General features: G+C 43.1%; 1 protein-coding gene across 1 annotated transcript in view; it reads right to left on the minus strand.

Moving 5' to 3' along the window:
* Positions 1–1731: 1731 nt before the first annotated feature.
* The window catches only part of MTURN (maturin, neural progenitor differentiation regulator homolog), a 29779-nt gene continuing 8789 nt past the window's right edge, over positions 1732–22721 (minus strand). Inside the window, exons 2-3 of the mRNA XM_059933670.1 lie at positions 21137–21259; positions 1732–7104 (exon numbers count right to left, since the gene is read on the minus strand). Coding sequence (XP_059789653.1) covers positions 6994–7104; positions 21137–21259 — 234 coding nt within the window. The 3' untranslated portion in view covers positions 1732–6993. The remainder of the gene's footprint in view (positions 7105–21136; positions 21260–22721) is intronic.

Raw genomic sequence — 22721 nt, forward strand, 5'->3', positions numbered from 1 at the left:
AGCTACTATACACCCACTATTTTGGCTGGGATCTTTATTTCTTTTCTTTTTATTAGAGTTTACTTTTTACAGTAGTTTTAGGGTCACAGCAATTTTGAGCAGAAGATACAGAGATTTCCCATTTAGCCCCAGCCCACACACATGCATCTCCCATTTCAACATCCCCCATGTAGTGATGCATTTGTTACAACTGATGAGCCTACAATGACACATCTTATCACCCAGACTCCATAATTTACATTATAGTTCACACCTGGTGTTGTACATCCTATGGGTTTGGACACATTTATAATATGTGTTCACCATTACAGTATCACATAGAGTAGTTTCCCTACTAAAAATCCCTGAAAATCCTCTGTGCTCCGTCTATTAATCCCTCTCTTTTGGGGTCTTTATTTCTAAAAGGGACCTTAGAGAAGATAGGTCAATGTCAGTTGCCCAGCCCTCGTTTCCTGAGACAGTATTTTCCTTATAAACTTTGCTTCCCACCTGCCCTAATCTCACTAGCCAAGATACATTCCTACAATGCTAGTGCCTGGAGGGAACTTGGAAATGAGTCCACACTCTTATTTTTACAGATGAGGAAACAAAGATGGGGCAGGGGGCGAGGGGGAGCTGGTGACAAGCCTGTGATCACACAGCCAGTCAGGGAGGAGACTGGGCTAGAACCTTGAACCCCGGGAACCAATTTGAGAAAGATTCACTGCAAAGGGGAAAGTGGCTCTTTCCAATACCAGTCCCTGCACTCAGATAGAGGAGCCAGCTTACATTTTTAAAAGTCTATCTGTTTCAAATTCTTTGCCCATTTAGGTTGTTACATAATGTTGAGCAGAGCTCCCTGTGCTATACAGTAAGTCCTTGTTGGTTATCCATTTTAAATACAGCAGTGTGTACAACAGAAACTAACACAACACTGTTAATCAACTATACTCCAATATAAAATACAAAGTTAAAAAAAAAAAAAAGTCTATCTGTGAGAGCGCTCAACTAACAGTAACAAAGGAGTTCTCTTGTAAGAAAGCCTTTGTCTGGGGAAGACCATGTCACTGCCCGCTGAGGCCAGAATCTTACACTGAGTGAGGTCTGGAATGCTTGCACACAGCCGACCACTCAGTACAATCTCTGACAACACCTATGTCGAAAACAAGGAAGCACGAATTAAGTTACCTGAAACACACACAAGAGCCTCTAGGCTGTGCCTATTAAGGCACTTGCAAATCTAATTTAACAATCTTTGGAGACCTATTCATTTGGGGAAAGAAAATTGCTCTTGATCAAATAATGGGACTTAGCACCAACCTCCAGACTTATTTTTTAAATGCCATTGTTTCTGAATAACAATTGGGCGGAAAGTAATGGGAAATGGTGTCATGTCATCGTAGAACGACCACAGGTTTCTAATTGGTGCCATGAAGGATTCCTAACTAGGACGGGAAAAAATCTAAAGTTCGAAGGAAGAGTGGAAAATTACTAAACACCAGGTACAGTATCAGGATAGATTAATGTCTCCAAATACATCAATTATTAACATCTGAATCATATCAGTGGTTCTTGTAATCACTCCTCCCTCCCCATCCCCCTGCCCCCCCCCCACCCCCCCACAGCCAGGCTCCAACATCAGTAACCACAAAGCTGGCTGATGGTCCCTATTCCCGGTCCTCCTTTATAGCAAGTTAGGCGTCCTTTAGGACCAAACGTGGTGGAGAAAGTAAACAAGAGGCAAATAGCAGCGGAGTTCGGAAGGCTCTTTAATAGCAAGCGTATGGTAATTACATCGTTGGATGAGATCCTCACCCTCAGCGGAGAGAGGAAGGAGCAGGTGTGCACAGGGTTCAATTTCGCGTTTACACTGCTGAAGCATCTAATGAAGGGCAACGATTTTTGGCAACCCATTTCACAGTTTTGTCATTTACAAGAGATTTCTTTGAAAGGAAATATAAAGGCAAAGAAAGCAGAGACACCCTGCATGAAACATTTCTCACCTAAAAAACAAAACCCCCAAACCATTCCTTGCTTTTGCTTCTTATGTAGATACTAAACTTTGCTCTCTTACACAAATTAAGACTGGTTCACAGATAGTTTCAGGTTTTCCCTAGAACTGATGACTTACTTTCTCCTCTCAAAAGCTGACATTTGTACAGAGTACTGCTCTGTATCTTATCTGCCTAGCTATCAGAAGGTACTTAAAGTAAAAAATGAATCTGAAGAAACAAAAAAGAAAAAAAAAACAGGCAAAGGCAGTTTTACAAGGAACAGACTGTCAGCTCTCTCTGTGGTACTGAATAACTTGAATACACAGTTCTCAGAAAATTAAATGTTTATTTGTATGTGGCCTGGTGCCTGATTTTAACTACTTGGGCCTATTCAGCCATACCGTGCTTTAAGTAGACTTTCTACAACATGAAATGCTCATAGGTCCTCTATTTTTGTAATCCAAATTTAAATAAAAATACCAAAGACAACACATTATTTAACAATTTGCCCAATGAACACGAGCTATAGATATTTTACCATGGACACCACGTTGCCACGGATACCAGTGGCTATCGGCATTCTGGCACGTCTGAGAATTATTCTGTATAAAATCTAAAAGACTTCAGCCTTTCATGCCATACCTGGTATCACCAAACCAAGATAACTGCTTGTGTCTTTATGGAAGAGGATTAGTTTTTAATTCAAAAAAATTTGAGGCTTCTCTGATCATCTGAAGACTAAGCAATCAGGCAATGACATCTCTTTGGAGTTAACACTCACTAGAGGGAAGAGGGATCTGTGATCCACTTGAGTTTTAATTGTGCTCTTTTACAACCTGGAAGCGTGGTGGGGTAGGTGGGCTCTGCCCTCTGGCCGGCTGGGGCATTCCTGATCTGCAGCCTCCTCTGCAGCTGACAGCGAGGTCAAGTTTGGTTCCCGTTCTGCCTGCCAGGTGATTGGAGCCCCTTTCAGATCTGTCAGCACTTTGGAAATACAGGCTTCTCTGGCAGCTGGTTTAGTGAGGAACAGAACTCCACCAGATTTGCAAGACACCCATTGTCTCCTTGGCTGGGGGGCATTTTTAAAGCCACAAAGCCACCCCCGACAGAGGCCTTGCCTCTCAACATGCAAGCAGTCCCTTTGAGGAAAGCAGGATCCTGGTGAGATAGCCAGGACAACAGTTCTCTTGTATTTTATATGATAACTGCCTCTTGCCTTTATATTTATGTAAAAAATCAGACCCTAACTCTCCCATTCTACCTTACTCATCTCCTCCTACCCCAGGTTAAGTCCTGCCTATTCCTAAGTGTCTCACAAACCAGGAGAAATAAGATCTGTTCATACCACAGCTTCCCAACTTGTATATTTTAATATGAGGCAGATTCCTAAAATATAAATTCCAATGATGCTCTAGTATCACAGCTCTCCTAGGTCCATACTTTGTGCTCTTATGAAACAGAAGCAATATTTAGACATGTACTTGTGCTAGGGAAAGGTTTCTGCTCCTATGTGGAAACACAGTGACTACGAGAGGAGAGGGGTTTTCACTTAAGGACACTGGAAACCTCAATTCTGGCACCAGGACACAAGGAGAATTCCTAAATTAGAGACTTTTCATGTTCTAGGCATGGGGGGAAAAAGCACTGTGTTGCTGGGAGCCTGGGAGACTTGAGTGGACACCGTAGTGTCCATGGTGTTGGCAGGTATACTGTGGGGTCTCACCTCCCTCCAGAATCTGCTCTCCGACTCCCCGAAGTCTCCTTGGTATGATTATCAGGCAGGGAAAGTCACCAGGTAGCCACTAGAAAAATGTCTCTGTGATTCACTCAAACCTGGGACCAAGGTTTTGGAACATGATCACAGGCGTGACTTCACAGCTAGCCCACAGTGATCAACAAGCAATCAACCATTCCCCTATTCACACACACACACACACACACACACACACACACTCTCACACTCAGTCACTTTCTCTCTGTTACTTCTCTTTCTCTCTACTGGATGACACGGCAACAAAGTACTCATCTCTCACTCTCTTCCAGCTATTCTTCATGCGAATTCCCCGTCTCAGTTAAGTTAAACTTACCCTACTTCCAAAGCCCCAGTCTGTCAGAGCACAGGCAAATCCACACCTTCCATGGCACAGCAGCCAACTGGGACAAGTATTGATATGCTTTCCATATCTCCGGGGCCCCCCTTTACCCTCTCATCTAAGGACAGAATCTCATCAGCCCCTCAGCATCAGACCCGAGGGGGTTTCAACACTCATAGACCAACACAAACATGTTCTAAGGTCATCCTGTGGCCAGGATCCTAAGGACAGCAAGATTCAAAATGCATTTCCTTCGCATTTCTCGAAAAGTTTCCTTGATTGCTGCTCTTCATACACACACACATAGTAAGGCAGTTAAGGAAGGACAGTGGTTCAAGCAGGAAGGGCCAACACCCCTTTCTTCAGGCGAGTTAAGTGACCTGTCCAAGGGCACGTACGTGGTCACTGGCAGAGCCAGGACTAAACCCGGGTCTCTCTCCTAACTCCTGGGTCTACGCTTCTCCTGTGGCACCACACTGCCTCTCTGTAGGTGCGTTTACATGTTTGTGAGAGTCGGAACTCGTCTAGCCAGGGAACCACTTCCATAACGAGAACCACAGGCTGCCTGCGTCCCTGAGCGGCCAGGTGAAGCTCTGCACTGAGCCAGCTCTGATGCCGCCCACGACCCAAACAGAGAATCCACAGCGCAGGTGAGTGTGTACGTGTGCATGTGTGTCAGCATGCGCTGGCCGGGATGCGCACAATCAGAGAAAACGAAGCTTTAGAGGAAACAATCCGATTCGCAAGGCCCTTTGGGGTTTTGCCTTGAAAATAAGTAACACACAGCGATGTTCTTTCCTACCCCTGGGGCAGAACAAAGGCCAGATTTCTCCCCGGCCCACTGAATGGCTGAGTCTGTCTCAGCTCAATTTTTATAAACAGAAAACATTCACATAATAATACCACAATGCATTTGGTCAAAGCCTAAACACTTTTTTCATAAAATACATTTTATATGTCCATTCCATTTTCAAACGTATGTAAATTTAGATTTTAAGCCTCTACGTACAAAATTCCAGTTTACCTTTGAATGGAGCAAGCCAGTCAAGCTTCTTCATTTCGGTGGCAGAAGTCATTCTTTCAGACTACTGTGTGAACACGGAGCTTACAGACGTGGGCTCTACCTACGGGAGGCATAGCTCCCAATCACCTGTGCTCACGTTCAGAGCCAATCAGAACACAGGCAAGGGAGCAAAGCACGGAATCCGCTTGCCCCACTGGATAAAACCCCAAGGTTTGTTTTGTTAACAGGCTACTCCAAAGGAAATTCATTTCACTTGAAGTTAACCTTTAATATGTTTTTCCAAGAAACGAAAAAAACATGGGTACTGAAGCACGGATGGAAACCACGAAATTATTTTACCCGATGACTTAAAACTGTAGGACACCGTTTTACCACGAGCAGCTGTACTCCTCACGGCACCAATCAATTAAACAGAAAATGTTGAGATAATCAGGTTTACACCAACATGCCTGGAAGATATACAAGACTCCCATAAACTCTGTGGCCTCTGCTGCTTTATTTTTTTTAATCTAAAATTTTGACAACCCAACAGGCATGTGTGTGCATGTTAAAAACAATTCCACCCCAGATGTTATGTTTAGTCAAGTGTTGTAAAAGAGGCATTCTGCATCTTTTATTAGAACCAGAGATGCAGAAGGGTCTAAGCAAAATGAATGTTTTAAATAATTCCATGTTAGCATTGCAAAGAATTTCCCCCCTCAGTGTGTGTTGCTAAATGATGACAGCAGTGTTTCCAGTTATGATAGTAGTTGTTTCTGTGAGTTGTCTGAATATTTGATCATTAAAACTTCCCTTCTGAACCAAGCTAACCCACGATTAAAAGATTCCCACCTTCATACCACTTTAAAACTTCACTGCAGTTAGGTTCCTCAAAGCACTTGATTACAATTTTTAAATAAATTATACAGTGGGATCCTTTCTTGACTTTTTTTTTGAAGAATAAAAGTCAGATTAAGAAAGTAAAGAAGGATTCCATCATATTTTTTAAAAATTTATCCTGGTTTATTTTCCTATTAAATTCATCTATGGCTTCAAAGTTTAAGTGGCACTTGGATTTGGGATGTTTTCATGATTTAACAAGTTGCCATCTTGTTACAAAGAGAGAAGGTAAATGTTTCATTTCATATGTGGGGTGGCTTATAGACATTTTAAAGAAATCAATAATTTATGTCACCCCATTTATATTCTCCACTATTAGACTTTAAAAGTGGCTTTGGAATCAGCATGTTTTAAAATAACTGAACATGCAAATAATGTTTCTTCCTAACCATGAACCAGTTGCTATATATCTAGGTAACTCAGTAATGGCAGAACACTTAAACAAAGGCTTCTTTGCCTCTCTTACCCTCTTAATCCAAAACTAAGTAATTCTCCTTTTCTGCCCTTGTATTTGCACTTGTGCAGTTTAATGACTAGATATTAAAACTCATGCTTTATAAGCAAAACCTTCCATTTTCATACACTTAAAAGGTACATAAAAAAGTGCAGACTGCATTTCTTCTCTGCCATGCTTTCTCTCAATAATGTCACCTGTGATGACTCAAAACATATCCTTAATACATTCAGAGTTCTCTACTTTTGAGTCAGCAAATGTTAGTTCTCCAACATAAACTCAAGAGAGAACAGTCAGCCGCAAAATGGACTCTAAATTCAAAATGGCAAAGGCTACCGAGACAACTCCATAGAGACCCACTGAAACGGGAGTAAAATTCAGGTCACTTCTGAGCAAAGCTCATCCCAGATATCGTGTGGTCGTTAAAAAGGTATTTCATTTTAATTTGGATGCTGGGAGTCAGACGTCCTGTTTCGAAGTGCTATTGCAAAATGCTAACCCAGGAGCTTGTGACCCCACCTCGGGTACCACAGGGCCCACTCTCCTTCTCAGGTGGGAGCCCTTGGAAGTCTACTGCTGACTGACCCCCATTTGGGGGTGGTCCGCCTCTGGCTCCTCCTCTTCCACGTCCGCACTGTACTCTTCAAATGCGTCGTCATCTGCATCCGGAAGCCCCAGTAACTACAGGGGAGAGAAGAGAAGCAGCTGTGAGTGCCAAATGGCCCACAGGCAGGAAGACAACCAAAGGCATCTGATCCAAATTCAACAAAGGGGGCAAGAATATACTGTGGAGAAAAGACAATCTATTCAATAAGTGGTGCTAGGAAAACTAGACAGCTCCATGTAAAAGAATGAGATTAGAACACTTCCTCATACCATATACAAAAATAAACTCAAAATGGATTAAAGACCTAAATTTAAGACCAGAAACCATAAAACTCCTAGGAGAGAACACAGACAGGACACTCTTTGACATAAATCGTAGCAATATTTTTTTGGATATGTCTCCTAAGGCAAAAGAAAGAAAAGCAAAAATAAACAAATGGGACCTAATGGAACTAAAAGCTTTTTCACAGAAAAGGAAATCACTGACAAAATGAAAAGACAACCTACTGAACAGGAGAAATATTTGCAAATGATATGACTGATAAGGGGTTAATATCCAAAATATATAAACAACTCATACAACTCAATATCAAAAAAACCACCCAATCAAAAAACAGGCAGAAGACCTGAATAGACATCTTTCCAAAGAAGAAATACAGATGGCCAACAGGCACATGAAAAGATGCTCAACATCACTAATATGAGAGAAATGCAGATCAAAACCACAATGAGATATCACCTCAAACTTCAGAATAGCTATTACCAAAAAGTCTATGAACAGTAAATGTTGGAGAGGGTGTGGAGAAAAGGGAGCCCTCCTACACTGTTGGTGGGACTGTTAATTGGTGTAGCCACTATGGAAAACAGTATGGAGGTTCCTCAAAAAATTAAAAACAGAACTACCATATGACCCGGCAATTCTGCTCCTGGGTATATATCTCAAGAAAACAAGAACACTAATTCAAAAAGATACATGTACCCCCAATGTTCATAGCAGCATTATTTACAATAGCCAAGATATGGAAGTAAACTAAGTTTCCATCAACAGATGACTAGATAAAGAAGATGTGAGTTACACACCACACACACACACACACACACACACACTGGATTATTAGCCGTAAAAAAGAATGAAATTCTGCCATTTGCAACAACGTGGATGGACCTAGAGAGTATTATGCTTAGTGAAATAAGTCAGACAAAGACAAATACTCTGTTATTACTTATATGTGGAATCTAAAAAATAAAACAAATGAATGCATATAACAAAACAGAAAAAGACTCACAGATATATAGAACAAACTCGTGGTGACCAGTGGGGAGAGGGAAGGAGGGAGGGGCAAAATAGGGATAAGGGTAGGGGACTCAAAGATACAAACTACTATGTGTAAAATAAATAAGCAACAAGAATATATTGTATAGCACAGGGTAATATAGCCACTGTTCTGTAATAACTTTAAATGGAGTATAATCTATAAAAATACTGAATCACTATGTTATACACTTGAAATTAATATAATATTGTAAATCAACTATACTTCAATAAAAAAATTTCAACAGCACTTAACAGGAATTAGCACAGTAGCTATGGATTTCTCATGGGAGTCAGCTACATCTATAATTATTTTCATAAGCTTATTAGATGGAAGTGTCAATCGTACAATGGATTGGCGCCCAAAGGACTAGGTTTTACTGGAGAGCCTGGAGATTCTCTACTTTTAAGTATCATCCATGTATACACAAAGACATAACATCTATGCACACACACACATATCTGGGCTGTCAGCAGTGGTACAATGAACAGTGCTGACTCTCTCATCAAGATGTTAAAAATATATTCTCCTCTACATCTTCTTCTCTAAAAATGCATGCTGCTATTATTCGTAACACACATATAAAAATATAGAGACTACTGAAATGTTCAACAAAACGGTTAAATAAATTATGGTACATCCATAAAATGGAATCTTATATATCCACTTAAAATACTATTTTTGAATTTAATGATATAAAAAATGTGCTCATGTGTGTAAAAAGAACGTGATGAAAATTGCATTTTCATTATGATACAAATTTTTTTAAAAGTATACACAAATGCATAGAAAAAAAGACTTCAATGAAATATATCCAAATTTTAAGAGTACTTTTTTAGGCAATGTGATTATGGGTAAATTTTTTCCTTTTTATCGTTTTGTATTTTCCAAATGCTCTATAATTATCATCAGGGAAATTCACAATAAATACACAGTAAACGTTTTCTTAAAACACTGGCTGGTCCTGGGATAGAAACCATGAGTGCCCTTTGCTGGGCCTGATCAATATGGACGAACGCTCTGGTGCTGGCAGGAAGCCAAGGCTGCAGGCCTCTTGGCCTTGTCTGCCATCACAGGGATGCCGCCCCACAGCATTTTGATGAAGCTTTCTCACATGGTAGCCCCTTGGTTGACCATTTTCAGGCAACTTCACTGAATGGCCCTATGATCCAAACACTGACTGCATTAGGACAAAGTGAGATGGACCATTCCATTTACTCTGCATTGCTTCCCAGGGCCCTGCCACCCACCCCCCGACTTTCCATTCCCTCCCAAAGGCTTACAGGAGGAAAGGGTAAGCAGAGTCCTGATCAAAATAACACCTTTACTCTGAAGTTCTCAGACCACAGCTCTTGCAGGTCTCAGAGAGCCCTCTGAACACGCTCAGGACAAAATCATCTGCCAGGCATTATGGGTCATATGATGCACGTGGCCTGCCAAGGCACCAGGGCCAACTGCAGGCACGTGCCTTCCCCTTAGAGCTCAGGGCCACAGCTGTCTCAGAGACACTGCTGACTGGGGGGAGGGGCAGGAGGGGCGCATCTCAGCTTGTTCGCATAGTCTGCACCAATTGCATAGTCTGCACCAATCTCGTGTGTGCTGGGGAGAAGGGAAAAGCCCCTTTCCCCTACTACTGTCTCCCTTCCATATCTTAGTGGGTGGAATAAAACGTAAAGTTTGCCTCTAAAGAGGGAAAAAAATGGCTGGTTACAATGAACACAGATGACTAATATTTTGGTGTTCAAGTTTATTTCAAGAGCTGCTAGATGACACAGCAAGGTGAAAGTATCAGAAGAGTGGTAACATTTAAATAGTTGATAAAATACATTTTTGCCACTACCAAGAACTCCAGAATCACCTAAATGCCAAAAGAAGATGCATTAATTCAATAGTAAATGTAACTCCTCATTGCAGTGAAGGGATGCTCCTTCAAAGAGGAATGGTCAGTGGGTTCCTTCTCAGTTAACAAATCTGACTGGATGCCTGGAGCCTTGGGTTCAGGAGGATTCTGAGGCTCAGTGGGAAAGATCCTGGTCAGTTAGCAATGGCTGTCATGGGTACAGGGGGCGCAGTTGAGGCATGCATCCACATATTTGCCATCTTGTCCTAAAGTGACATACCATTGATTATTCTTTTTCATAATACGTTTAGATAATTCACATGGACTCAAACTGTAGGTACCCCTTAACACCCACCCTCTCCTCAGCTTAGGGTGGCTTGGTAGAAGAGGTTCCAGCAAGCCAAGCGTGAAACCCTTCCCCTCTCTCCTCTTCCTAGCTCTGTACCTTACCTTGATGTGAATCCAAAGCACATAGTTCTAGGTCTGTAGAATCAGCCACATGGGAGGCCCTTCCCTTTGGCAGGAAATCTTCAGATGCTAATTTGAGAGCTGCTCTCCCCCTGTCCTTAAAGGAGGGAGAGAGAAGAGAAGCAGCTCTCAATGGCTGTCAGGACGTTTAAGGCACCTTAGCGGAGAATCTGAAGATTTGTTGAGAGGCTGTGTGGAAATGGCACTGGACCTCGCATGGGGAAGCCAGGGCTCTAGTTGGGGACCACTGCCTTTGCTGAGCCTCAGTGTCCTTCTCTGTAAAGTGGGAACCATGACACCTGCTCTACTCCAGAGAAACTATGGAGATTCAATGAGAAAGTGCATGGGGCCATGGTCTGCAAACTGTAGAGTCTTATGTGAATTATCTAATTACATTATATTATCTTGCTTCTCATTTTAAAGCACAGCCAGTTCAATTATTCAAGGGGAGTTACTGCTGCATCAGTAGACTGTCTCCAGACCCTGCTGCTTCCTCTCTCTTCTGCTGGGCTTGCTTCTGGACTGCCTCATTGTTAATTAGTACTGTAGGAAGTAGGAAGAGAACTAAGAAACTCAGTTCTATCAGCCTCTGCATTAGATTCTCAGGCTTACATTCCATTGAACCAACCAATTTTGGCACACTTCGGATTCAATAATAATAGTTTATATTGGTTAAGTTACTATCTGCTAGGCACTGTATAAGCAGCTTTTCTGTACATTAATTCCTTTGGTCCTCATAATAACCCTATGGGTTAGGTACTATTATTATCTCCCTTTAACAAAGAAGATCTGATGATGTTGAGTAAATTTGCCCAGAGTTGCCCAGTAAGCATCAGAGCAGGATTCAAACCCAGGCCAGCAGGTTGTAGACATTACACGCCTAACCGCCAGGCTACCTGGGAGATATCCTTCCAGCTGTCCATGCTGCTCCTATAGCTGGAGACTTCAGTGTTTTCTACTCGGTAATACACTTTAAAAAATTCAATATGCAATGTTAATATCAACATTTATGAGTATGTACAATTTGGAAGCATGAGGAAGAAAACAGAAAAAGCACAAGAGCTAGAATTTGCCTGGGATTCCAAAGGAAATCATACAGATATGTAATAATCTAGCATTCCCACCTCTGTCTCCATTCTCATTTATGGTAGGTAAGTCTAACTTCTGGGTTACCAGAGGCAGGGGTGAGGGGAGGGAAAATTGGCTGAAGGCAGTCAAAAAGGTACTAACTGCCAGTTATAACTTAAATAAGTACTAGGGATATAATTTACATCATGATAAATATAATTAACATTGCTGTATGCTGTATAAGAAAGTTGTTAAGAGGGGCTTCCCTGGTGGCACAGTGGTTAAGAATCTGCCTGCCAATGCAGGGGCCATAGGTTCCAGCCCTGGTCCAGGAAGATCCCACATGCCATGGAGCAACTAAGCCTGTGTGCCACAACTACTGAGCCCGTGAGCCACAACTACTGAGCCCACGTGCCACAACTACTGAAGCCCATGTGCCTAGAGCCCGTGCTCTGCAACAAGAGAAGCCACCGCAATAAGAAGCCCGCGCACTGCAACGAAGAGTAGCCCCTGCTCACCACAACTAGAGAAAGCCTGCACGTAGCAACAAAGACCCAACGCAGCCAAAAAAAAAAAAGTTGTTGAGAGTAAATCCTAAGAGTTCTCATCACAAGGAAAAAAAGGTGTTTTTTTCCCTATTTCTTTAATTTTGTATCTATATAAGACCATGGATATTCACTAAACTTACTGTGATCATCATTTCATGATGTATGTTAGTCAAATTATTATGCCATAAGCTTATACAGTGCTGTATGTCAATTATATCGCAATAAAACTGGAGCGGAAAAAAAAGAATAGATTGAATAGCCAGATTGGAAAAAAAAAATTTAATTTCTGGATCCAAATTTTTAACAGTCAAGAATTCATATCAGAAACAGGAGTATAAACAGACTGGGAAGAATCCTGAGTCCTTGCTTTTACTGCACCCACACGCTCTTATAAGGGAAAGGAGACAGGCCAAGAAATCCTGTCAAGTATATTTAAATTGCTCCTGAAACTTAGAGTCATTCGTTCTTACTTCAGTAAATTTTTTTTTCAGTTGACGGGAAATAAATCTTTATGATCACTCTGGACAACAGTGTTGGCATTCCCAGGGTCTTGCTTCTTCAGAACAGTCTCTGATCACATAAGAACTACTGGGGCCCACCCATCCTAACAGGGTTGTACCTGGTGGGTAGAGACGCCAACCCTTGAGAATTAAAGCTCTTCAGACCCAAGAGAGTATCAGTTTTCTGTAGGACTAACTCCAGGTCTTTTTGAAAGTGTTATAAACTAGTTGAGGCTCTATTCAGTTGGCACTTAGCATCTGCTGTCTCTGAAGGTGGCACTCACTCAAACACTTGGGCTAGAGTGTCTTTATAAAAGAAAGAGAGATAGTATCTAGGCCCTAGAGAGCACAGGCAACCAGCTAGGCTTTTGGGGCTTCCAGTAAGTGCCCTGTGGCTTTAGAGGTTCCTGTAAGCTCCCTCCAGAGGATTCTTTGAAGCAGCATTTCTCACACTTTGCTGTGTATGACTCACCCAGGATCTACCTAAAATGTAGATTCTGAGTCAGTGGGTCTCAGGTGGGATCTGAGATTCTGCTTTCCTAACAAGCTCCCTGGTGACGGGGATACTGCTGGTCCAGAAACCACACTCTGAGTATTGAGACCCTAAAGTATTTGGGGAATTGGTCACGATTTATCTTAATGATCCATGATGCTGGTGGTACCAAGAAACCTCTGATGGGATCCTGGTCAGTCTGTCTTTTCAATGATAGAGAGAAAAAAAAATGGGGGGGGGGTAGGTGGCAAGACTGATGTAAGACCCAAATGAGCAAGAGTAATAGGTACCCTCTTATTTTAGGGGCTATCACACGTTCTACAAAAGACAAGGGTTTGAATGTTCACCATATGAGCAAAAAACAAATGCCATGATAAACTTAAATTGTCAACATTCAGTGTGTGTGTGTGTGGTTTTGTTTTGGTTTTTTTTTTGGATGTAGTGGGGTTTTTTTTGTTTTCTTATCAATATTTTTTACTGAAGTATAGTTTATTTACAATGCTGTATTAATTCAATGTGTTTTTTTTTTTTTAAAGAATTATTTATTTATTTATTTTTGGCTGTGTTGGGTCTTTGTTTCTGTGCGAGGGCTTTCTCTAGTTGTGGCAAGCGGGGGCCACTCTTCATCGCGGTGCGCGGGCCTCTCACTATCGCGGCCTCTCTTGTTGCGGAGCACAGGCTCCAGACGCGCAGGCTCAGTAGTTGTGGCTCAGGGGCCTAGTTGCTCCGCGGCATGTGGGATCTTCCCAGACCAGCGCTCGAACCCTTGTCCCCTGCATTGGCAGGCAGATTCTCAACCACTGCGCCACCAGGGAAGCTCTCAATGTGTTTTTATTAAAACCCACACTTGTGCATAATCTTTCCTACCAGACTTTCTGACCAACTGGGGCAGCTTCCCACAAGTGGATTCTCTCTCTTCTTCCAGACTCTTGACCAGACTAGAAGAGTAGAAGCAAGAATTGAACTTTTTCTGGGTCACAATGGGTTTTCCTGTGGGGTATAATACCTGGCTCTCCAGCCACTAGTGGCAAAAAAAAACCAACAACAACCAATCTTGCTCATGCCAGTAAGACAGAATTAAGGGAATTTTTCTGGTGGAAGGATCTCTGTTTCTCAAGAGAAAAAAACATGGAGTCACACAGCAACCCCAGGCAGGGGACCAGGGTCAATCAGAGTGAGAAAACCTGGGGAAGCACAGGCTCTCACTCCAGGTAGGGCCATCAAAGCAACAATGAGAACCTGCTGTATAGCACAGGAACTCTACTTCACTTCGCTGTACAGGGGAAAATAACACAACATTGTAAAACAACTGTACCCCAATCTAAAAAAAAAAAAAAAAAAGAACAACAACCAAAACAGCACAGAAAATCGTCATAGCAAGATGTGCCTCATGACCCTAATGTCCACAGTGCTAGTAAGAGGAGGAGTAATACTCCAGGAGAATAGAGTAAAGCTTTGAGAGAACTGAAAGGCAAAGATTAGTTTTAGTTTTGCAGCTAACTTGGAAATGGTAAGTTCTCTCTTCTTTTGTGAACTGTTTTCTAGTGGGGGGGGGGTGGGTGGAGGGGAGGAAGGACTGTTAATCATCACTAAATAAAAGATATAAAAACATGGAGGGAAAAAATGAATGGCATGGCCAGCATTATTTAGACCCATAACCACTATTTCATTATCTAACTCAATCATGTGATGACTGGCAACTGTCAATCCAGGGCCACTTAAACAAAAAAAATGTAGGACTCCAAGGATTCTCCAATTCGCATTGATCAAGGCTAGTGACAGGTGTCTCCGAAGCCATTACGGGTGCCAGGACATGGATAAACCCTCCTGCTCACAGATGGCAATGACAGCGCTGTCATTTGCACACATGTACCATTTGGATATGACATTCCAGTAGGAAGGAAAAAAAACTAGGTAGAAGCCAGGAGGCCCCTGGAGTGGAGCAGAATATGGGTCAGTCCAGGAAGGAAGCTGCCCCACTGCCTCCATGGAGCCGCATATCCACCCAACAAGCATTTCCTAACAGCAGTTATGAGCTGGAAATTGAAACAAACCTCAGTGGGGTGGCTGGGCTTTGACAGCCCTCTGTGTTCTGATTTGGAAGCTCCCCATGCATCCACAAGACAGAGAAACATGTATGACCCCCATTTTAAAGATGGGGGCACTAAGGCTGAACAACACGGGCTGGGAGCCGGCCAGGCCAGGGCTAAGCCACCTTGCCCCACCCAGGGACATCTCTAAGGTTCTCTGAGCTAAGGGGCCAAGATGGGCCTTCCTGGTCTTTCTTCTTGGCCGGCCCTCCTCCTGCTCCAACATTGTCCAGATCTCGCCCTTTCAAGTCCCCCCTCCTCGTGAAGCCACTGCCAGCACTTTGTTCCTCGATGAGCCCACTCACATCTGATATTCCCAGTCCTTCTGACACATAGTAGATAAGGCAGTTTTTTTAAAAAAACACAACATAGTTCCTGATTATAAATGTTTTCTGTGACATCATGGAAAATTTAGAAAATTCAGAAGCGAAAATAAATATCACCCATAACCCTGTCACCAGAGGCTCTTTAGTCGTATGTCCCTCTGGGGGACAGGAGCATCCATTCGTCCCCCTTGTGGCACTAGCCTCAAACCCAGTGAGTTGTATGGATCAGGTACTGAATGGATGATTATTATTTCGCCAAAACCAGTGTCGATAAACTTTTGGCAATAATACCCCAACACTGCCCCTTTAAAATCCCTATCTTAGCCAGACTCTTCTGTTAAGCGTGTGTTGAAATCACTTAGCAAATTGTTTTCTTCCTCCATCAAAAACCTAAGGGTCCTATGAAAGCTTTCACTACTGAGCTCACTTCTCAACAGTATTTTGCCGAGTGTCCCCATCCCGTCCGTGTCAATGCCAGCATTTACTCAATGCTTATCCTCTGTGCCGTGCGCTGCACTAAGTCTCCAACAAGAATCGTGTCATTTAATCTTCGTAGCAATCCTAAGGTAACTATCATCATTTGTTTCCTACTTTTACAAATGAAAAAACTGAGAAACAGCAAGGTCAAGTAACTTGCCTGAGGTCACACAGCCAGCAAGTGACAGAACTGGGATTTGAATCCAGGCAGCCTGCCCCCAGAGCTTGGGTTCCTCATCACTGTAGTAACCTGATTCTGCATAACTAGGTAAAGGGACCACAACCAACACCCTGTGGTCGGTGCACACTCACTGACATCCTGTCAGGAAACACTTCCCCAGAGAACCAGCAGATCGGAGTAAGCAGAGCAGGGAATGGAACTCCTTTGCACTGTACCTAGCAGAGCGTCTAGAGCAAAATAAATGCTCGGTTTTGTAACCTGGAGTTTCTCTGTACGTTTTTGCGGCTCTGTCTCCTACCAGAAAGCCAGCTCCTTGAGCGCAAGGACTAGGCACCCTGCCCTGCCTCTTACTCTCCAAGGCGGTGCTTTGGCAAATAGCAGATGATCATACACTTTGTTGATCGTGTGATGAAGAGATAGAGAAAAAAGAGGAGGAGTAACATGGTGAATAAGAAAAAGAATAATTATTTTTTTCTTGTCAAATCCAACAACAGATTTCTTTGGTAGGGCATGGACTTTGTGATATTGATTGTTTCAGTGGGGGGAAGGCAAACAGAAACGGGGGGAGAAGGCAAACAGAAAGGGGAGGAAAAGCACACAGTCTACAAAATTGCAACGTCCAAAGGTAGAGAGTGCTACTGTGGCACGCTGAGCCTTGCGGGCAGGATCGCCGAGGATGGCCAGAAGATGACTCCGTTCTCTGGCCCGTGCAGGCAGGCACGCGTGGGCTCCAGCAAAGTTAACTGACCCTGCTTGACTGATGCCCCAAAAGGCAGCAGAAGGCTGTCAACAGAAAGGTCCTTATCTTTCTGGAGAGACTACACAGGGTAGGGGCTGGCAACGGGCTGGCCAAGGTAAAGCAAGAATTCAAAGCCATGAATGAGGCTGTTCTAAGGTGAAGGTAAAAATATTCCTTCTGTGGTTTCCCCAACTAGAAACAAAAAAGGAGCTACACAGATTGATCAGATTATCAAAAATTTTCAGGGAATGAGGTGCTCAAGCTTACCTGCGTGATAACCTTGTAGCATTTGGGTATGTGTTACTTCAACAAATACTTTCAGCTACAACCCCTTTCCTGGGTCTTATTTCTAAATCCAAAGCTCCTTTATATAAAACAGATGAATACCAGTGGGAAGAAATACACTCTTCAGTGGAGAGGGAGAGGGTAAAAGCTTCCCCACCGATCTCCAGCAGTCCTTCACCTGGGTCTGTAACACTCCCTTCTCATCCGATCTGGGGCACATCCTGACTGAGAGAAACCCAAAGCTTGTGTGCATTTCACCCTCACTAGTCCTGAGAAGGCCTCCAGCCTCTCCCGAAGGCAAAAAGACCCAGCCAGAGTGCCCAGCACGTGACAGCTTCCCCACCAAAGGGGGCGCCGTGCCAGGTGAAGGCCCCACCTTGGGAGCACCAGCCCTGCCCACTGTGGCGGAAGGCTCTGCTTTAGAAATGAACTCTGGAAGCTCAACGGCGTTAAATGAAATCTGTGTGTCTCCATGACACAAAGCAGCTTGATCTGAAAGAAAGTATTCAACCAAGTCAATCGCTTTTAGCTGTGCATCTGGATTTTTTGGACTGCAGTTTTTTCCATTTACATGTGGCGGCCTGGTTGCTGAAATACAGCCATAGACTTGGTAAAGCAAGATGGCAAAAGGAGTCCTGGTGGGCGCTCACCTTCTGCAGGTAAGCCCACTCTGCAGGTAGTCTGTTGCTTGCCACCCCAGATGACAGCCACATACAGAGAATCAGGTGGCAGGCTAATGAGTGGAACCCCCCTGAGGAAACCAGCTGCACAGTGAGTATCATTTGCCAATTAGATAGTCTGGGGGGGTTGAGATTTGAGGGGACCAATTTTTTTAAAAAATTTTGTTTGCCTTGATATCTCTAGTTGGATGTCTAACAGGTATTTCAAACACTGGCGTGTCCATAACCGAGCTCTTGATAGTCCCACCCCCAAACTTTCCTCCTGCAGCCTCACCCACCTCAGTCAAGGAACACCATTCCCTTCACTGAGTAGATGAGGACCTCTGGAGTCATCCATGCCTTCTTTTTCCCACACCACACTTCCAACCCATCAGCAAGTCCGGTTGGGTCTACCTTCAGGCATCTCCAGAATCAGCCCCTTTCTTCCACCTTCACTGTGATCATCCTGGTCCAAGACCGATGGCCTCGCCTGGAGGAAAGCAACAGCCCCCTCACTGGGCTCCCTGCTCCCACGCTCCCCCGCACAGCCTGTTCTCTACTCAGCAGATCCCTCCTGCGTTTAAACACCCCCAGTGGCTCCCCAGCACACGGGAGAAAAAGCCCAAGTCCTTCCGTGACCTGAAAGCCCCTGAGGTTCCTCGGACTCATCTCTCAATGCTCCTCCCCTCCCCCCCAACTCAGGCCGCACCAGCCCCTCCTTGTTCTCTGAACACTGGTTTTCTCTCCCTCTGTGGTCGTATTTGCTGTTCTCTCTACCTGGAAAGCTCTTCCTGTAGCTCTCCTCATGGTTCACATCTCACTTCAAGTTTTACTCACATTACCTCCTCAGTGAAGCCTTCCCTGCTCCCCTAATCAAAATTGTCAGTGCCTCTGACACTTCTCACCCCCTTTCCCTGACTCATGTTTTTTTTCTCCTCTGCACTTGTCACTAACACATTATGTGCGGTACTCATTTATCTTATGTTATACTCATTTATCTTATCTCTCTGCCACTAGAATATAAGCTCTGTGAGGTCTAAGATTTTCATCTGTCTAGTTCAACTGCTAGGAACAGAGCAGTAAAGAGTGCCAAGTGCCTACTGGGTACTCAGTAAATACATCTTGAATGAATGGAAGTGGGACAGACCAGTATCATTAAGTCAAAAATCTATTTTGAATAAGCCAAACAGGCTTAGAAAATTAACAAACAACAACAACAAAAAGAACTGGTTGGACAAATGATACAAATCAGATAAAGTGACAAAAGCCACTTGAAATTCCACTTTTTATAATTATGGATTAAGTGATAGTGATCGGGACAAACTCTTACAAAGAGAACTAAAAAATCTGGATTCAATATGAAAAATGCCTTCTTAAATACATTGAGAATTAGCACCCAGAGAGGTAAACCTATCAAAAAAAGCTGCTTTTGTCCTAAGGACATTTGCTGACCTGGAAGAAACTTCTACTGCATTCTTGGCCTACTCTAAGAGCTAGGGAGACCAAAGTCAAACCCAGGGCCTTTCAAAGGAGCAAACTGTTATAAACCATCCTCACTTTAGGCTAGGACCCCAAAAGCCTATGCTATGATCTGAGTATTTGTGTTCCCCCCTCCAAATTCATATGTTGAAATCCTGACCTTCGAGGTGATGGTATTAGAAGGTGGGCCCTATGAGAGGTGATTAGGTCATGAAGGTAGAGCCCTTATAAATGGCCTAGTGCCCTTATAAAAGAGGCCCTGGGGCTCTCTCTCTCTCCTTCCACCATGTGAAGTTCAAGTGAAAAGATGGCCATCTGTCTAGGAAGTGGGCCCTCACTAGATACCAGATCTGCTGGCACTCTAATCTCAGACTTCCAGCCTCTAGAACAATGAGAAATAAATTTTTGTTTATAAGCCACCTAGTCTATGGTATTTTGTTCTATCAGCCTGAACAGACTGAGGCTGCTCTCAGGACAAGGATGAACCAGAATAAACCAGGCCTGCAACCTGACTGTCCATCACCTGGAGAGTTCTAAGAACCACAAGTCTCAAACTGATTGAGGGTGGTCTCTGACTGACAGGGCCCCTCCAGCCCTGGCAGAAGCAAATAAAAATCCTCTCTGGAGGAAAGTACCATCATCTTAGGCCTCAATATACCCCTATATATAAATTTGCAAATACAAATATACAAATTTTCAAGCACGCAGAGATAATCCAACACGCAAAAAAACAAGATACCATGACGGTGAACCAGTGGTAACAAAAGCTGACAGAACAGACTCCCAAACCTTGAAATACTGGAATATCTGACAGTCTCTTATGCAGCCAAGCCTACCATGTTCAGAGAAGCAAAAGACAAGTTTGAAAATTCCAGGAAAGAAGTAGATACTATTTTAAAAGATTTGAAAAAAGAAAAAAAAAAAAAAAAGAAATCCTAGAGCAAATAACCCTGAGCATGTAGAGTATTTATGGTGGGCAGGGAATTGAACTTGGGGCACGTGTCACGTAATCTGACTTTCTCTTCCAATAAAAATAGAGAAGTAGTCTTCCAATTAGGGGTGAGTATTCATTTTACATGTTTTTCAGTTATAATGAAACAAACTGTCAGCTAACCATAGACATACAGATTCCTAAATCCTAAGGGGGTTGGGGGAAAGCAAGCTCTCTATAAGAGACTTCATAAAAAGAGAAAAGAACACAACAACTATCCAATTTCCTCCTTCTCCATATCCATCAACATGGAGGTACATCCTTTATATAGCCTTCTGGCAATTTCCTACCATAAGAGAACCTCCATAGCACTTCCAAGCATTTTGGTTTTAAGTCTACTGGATGAGAACCAGAATACTCAGTTGTCTCATAAAGGCTCTGTTTGCTTCCCACCCAATCAGAGATTCTTAACTCAAGTGATGCTAGAAATAACCATCATCCCTGCAACAAACAGCTGTGTTGCATCCCGTTTCCCCCTCCCTCTCCGCCCTCAGCCTCCCTCCACTAGCTGCTATCTTTAAGCCACAGGGCAGACAAGAGAAAAACAATTAGTCACCCCAGGTTTTGCCCACTTTCCCCACAATCCATGTTATTCAAAGCACAATCAATGGAGACAACAAGATGGCTTTAGAAGCCAGGCAGGCACCTACAGGTCTGAAAGACTTGAAGACTTTTTCCAAGACTTCATGGAGCGTCTTCTTGCCGCAGGAGGAGATGTAATCCTGTGCTAGCTGCAAAAAAGGCAGGCAGTCCTCGCTCTCACTCCACACGTGCTACATGCCCGCCGGCAAGGGAAAGGAGAAAACAAAGACACACAGTCATTATACTCAGTTTGAAATACACAAAGCCAAGAAGATTTTTTTTCTTTAATTACGTGAATTTGAAGAAGGCCTCCATTCCAGAGTAAAATCCATATAGTCATTCTTGATTTGTTTGCATTGAAGGAGATCAGAAAATGCATACCCTGCAGAAACCCCCCATGCTTCTGGTCCATAATCTCACCTGCTCAATTTTCCATCAAATCTGCTCATACGTAGTAAAAGCAGCATTGGGATCAATATTCCCCCACCCATGATTTCCACCGCCCCCCTTCTGGTGCCAGCTATGGGTGGTTTTAAAACAGGAGGAAGGAGAAAGGAGAAAGGAAGGAGAAAGGCTGAAGGATTAATTAGGCATAGTTTGTAACTGCTTACTTGGAGATATTCTTTACCCAGATTAGCCTGTGATGGTAAATTTACTTCAAGATGAAATGAATTCAGGAGAACACACAGAAAAGTCATCACTAAGTCACCAGGAAACAAAGGCTTTCTGAAACCTCACCTTCCCTTAAAATGCTTTAAGAGGGCATCGTACCCAAGCAACACCTTGCAATGTTAACACGCACCAAGAGGAGACTGATTTAGGTTTTATTTTTTCTTAGGGCTAGACAAGTGGTTTTTTTTTCCCCCAAATGAGGATATCCATTTTAGCACATCTTTAAGACTAGGCTAGTTTCTCCCATAAATGTTCAAGGATCTGGAATAAGTCCAAGAAACAGGCTTGAGAGATGTAGATGCAGAAGGCCCCTGCATATCTGAGCAATGGAGGGGGCACTGAGCTACCAGGATGACATCAGGCTATCAGTCAGGTACCAAGAATCGCTGTTTAGAAGGGCCTGAGCAGTGACAGCTCAACGTTGGTGAAAAAAATGCAGAGGAGAGGAAGATATTTGGCAGATGAGAGCAAGGAGCAGGGACTAGGCAGCAAGAGACAAGATCAGTTTGGAGAAATGGTCCATGTCAAGCACTTGCCCCCTCCTATTAATACAAATGATTAGAGCATCACCCCAGAAAGTCATACGCCCAACACTCAATAAACATATTTCACTTCCTTCTTTCTCACTGCAGGATCTCCAGGAACTAGAAAGAACTTAAAACACTGCTCAGATCCAAGAGAGAATAACAAGGTGCTAATATGCCATCTTTACCACCCAATTATCTGTGTTTCATAGATGTGAAGGTCCATTTCCGACACGTGCTGCTCTAATTCCAGCAGACTTCTAGAGCAGCTATCGCCTTGACCTAATAAAGATAACTTCTAGATTCTCCAACCTTAGAGAATAGCTCAAACACGATTCCCTATTAATTAGAGGCCCTTAAAGTTGTTGAGCCTCTGAAATGCCATTTATATAATAGTCTCTTGCATTGTACAAAAGCATAACAGTACAAAGTGCTTTTATATCCATTACTGCACTTG

Source organism: Balaenoptera ricei, chromosome 9, assembly GCF_028023285.1.
Source record: "Balaenoptera ricei isolate mBalRic1 chromosome 9, mBalRic1.hap2, whole genome shotgun sequence".
NCBI lineage: Eukaryota > Metazoa > Chordata > Mammalia > Artiodactyla > Balaenopteridae > Balaenoptera > Balaenoptera ricei.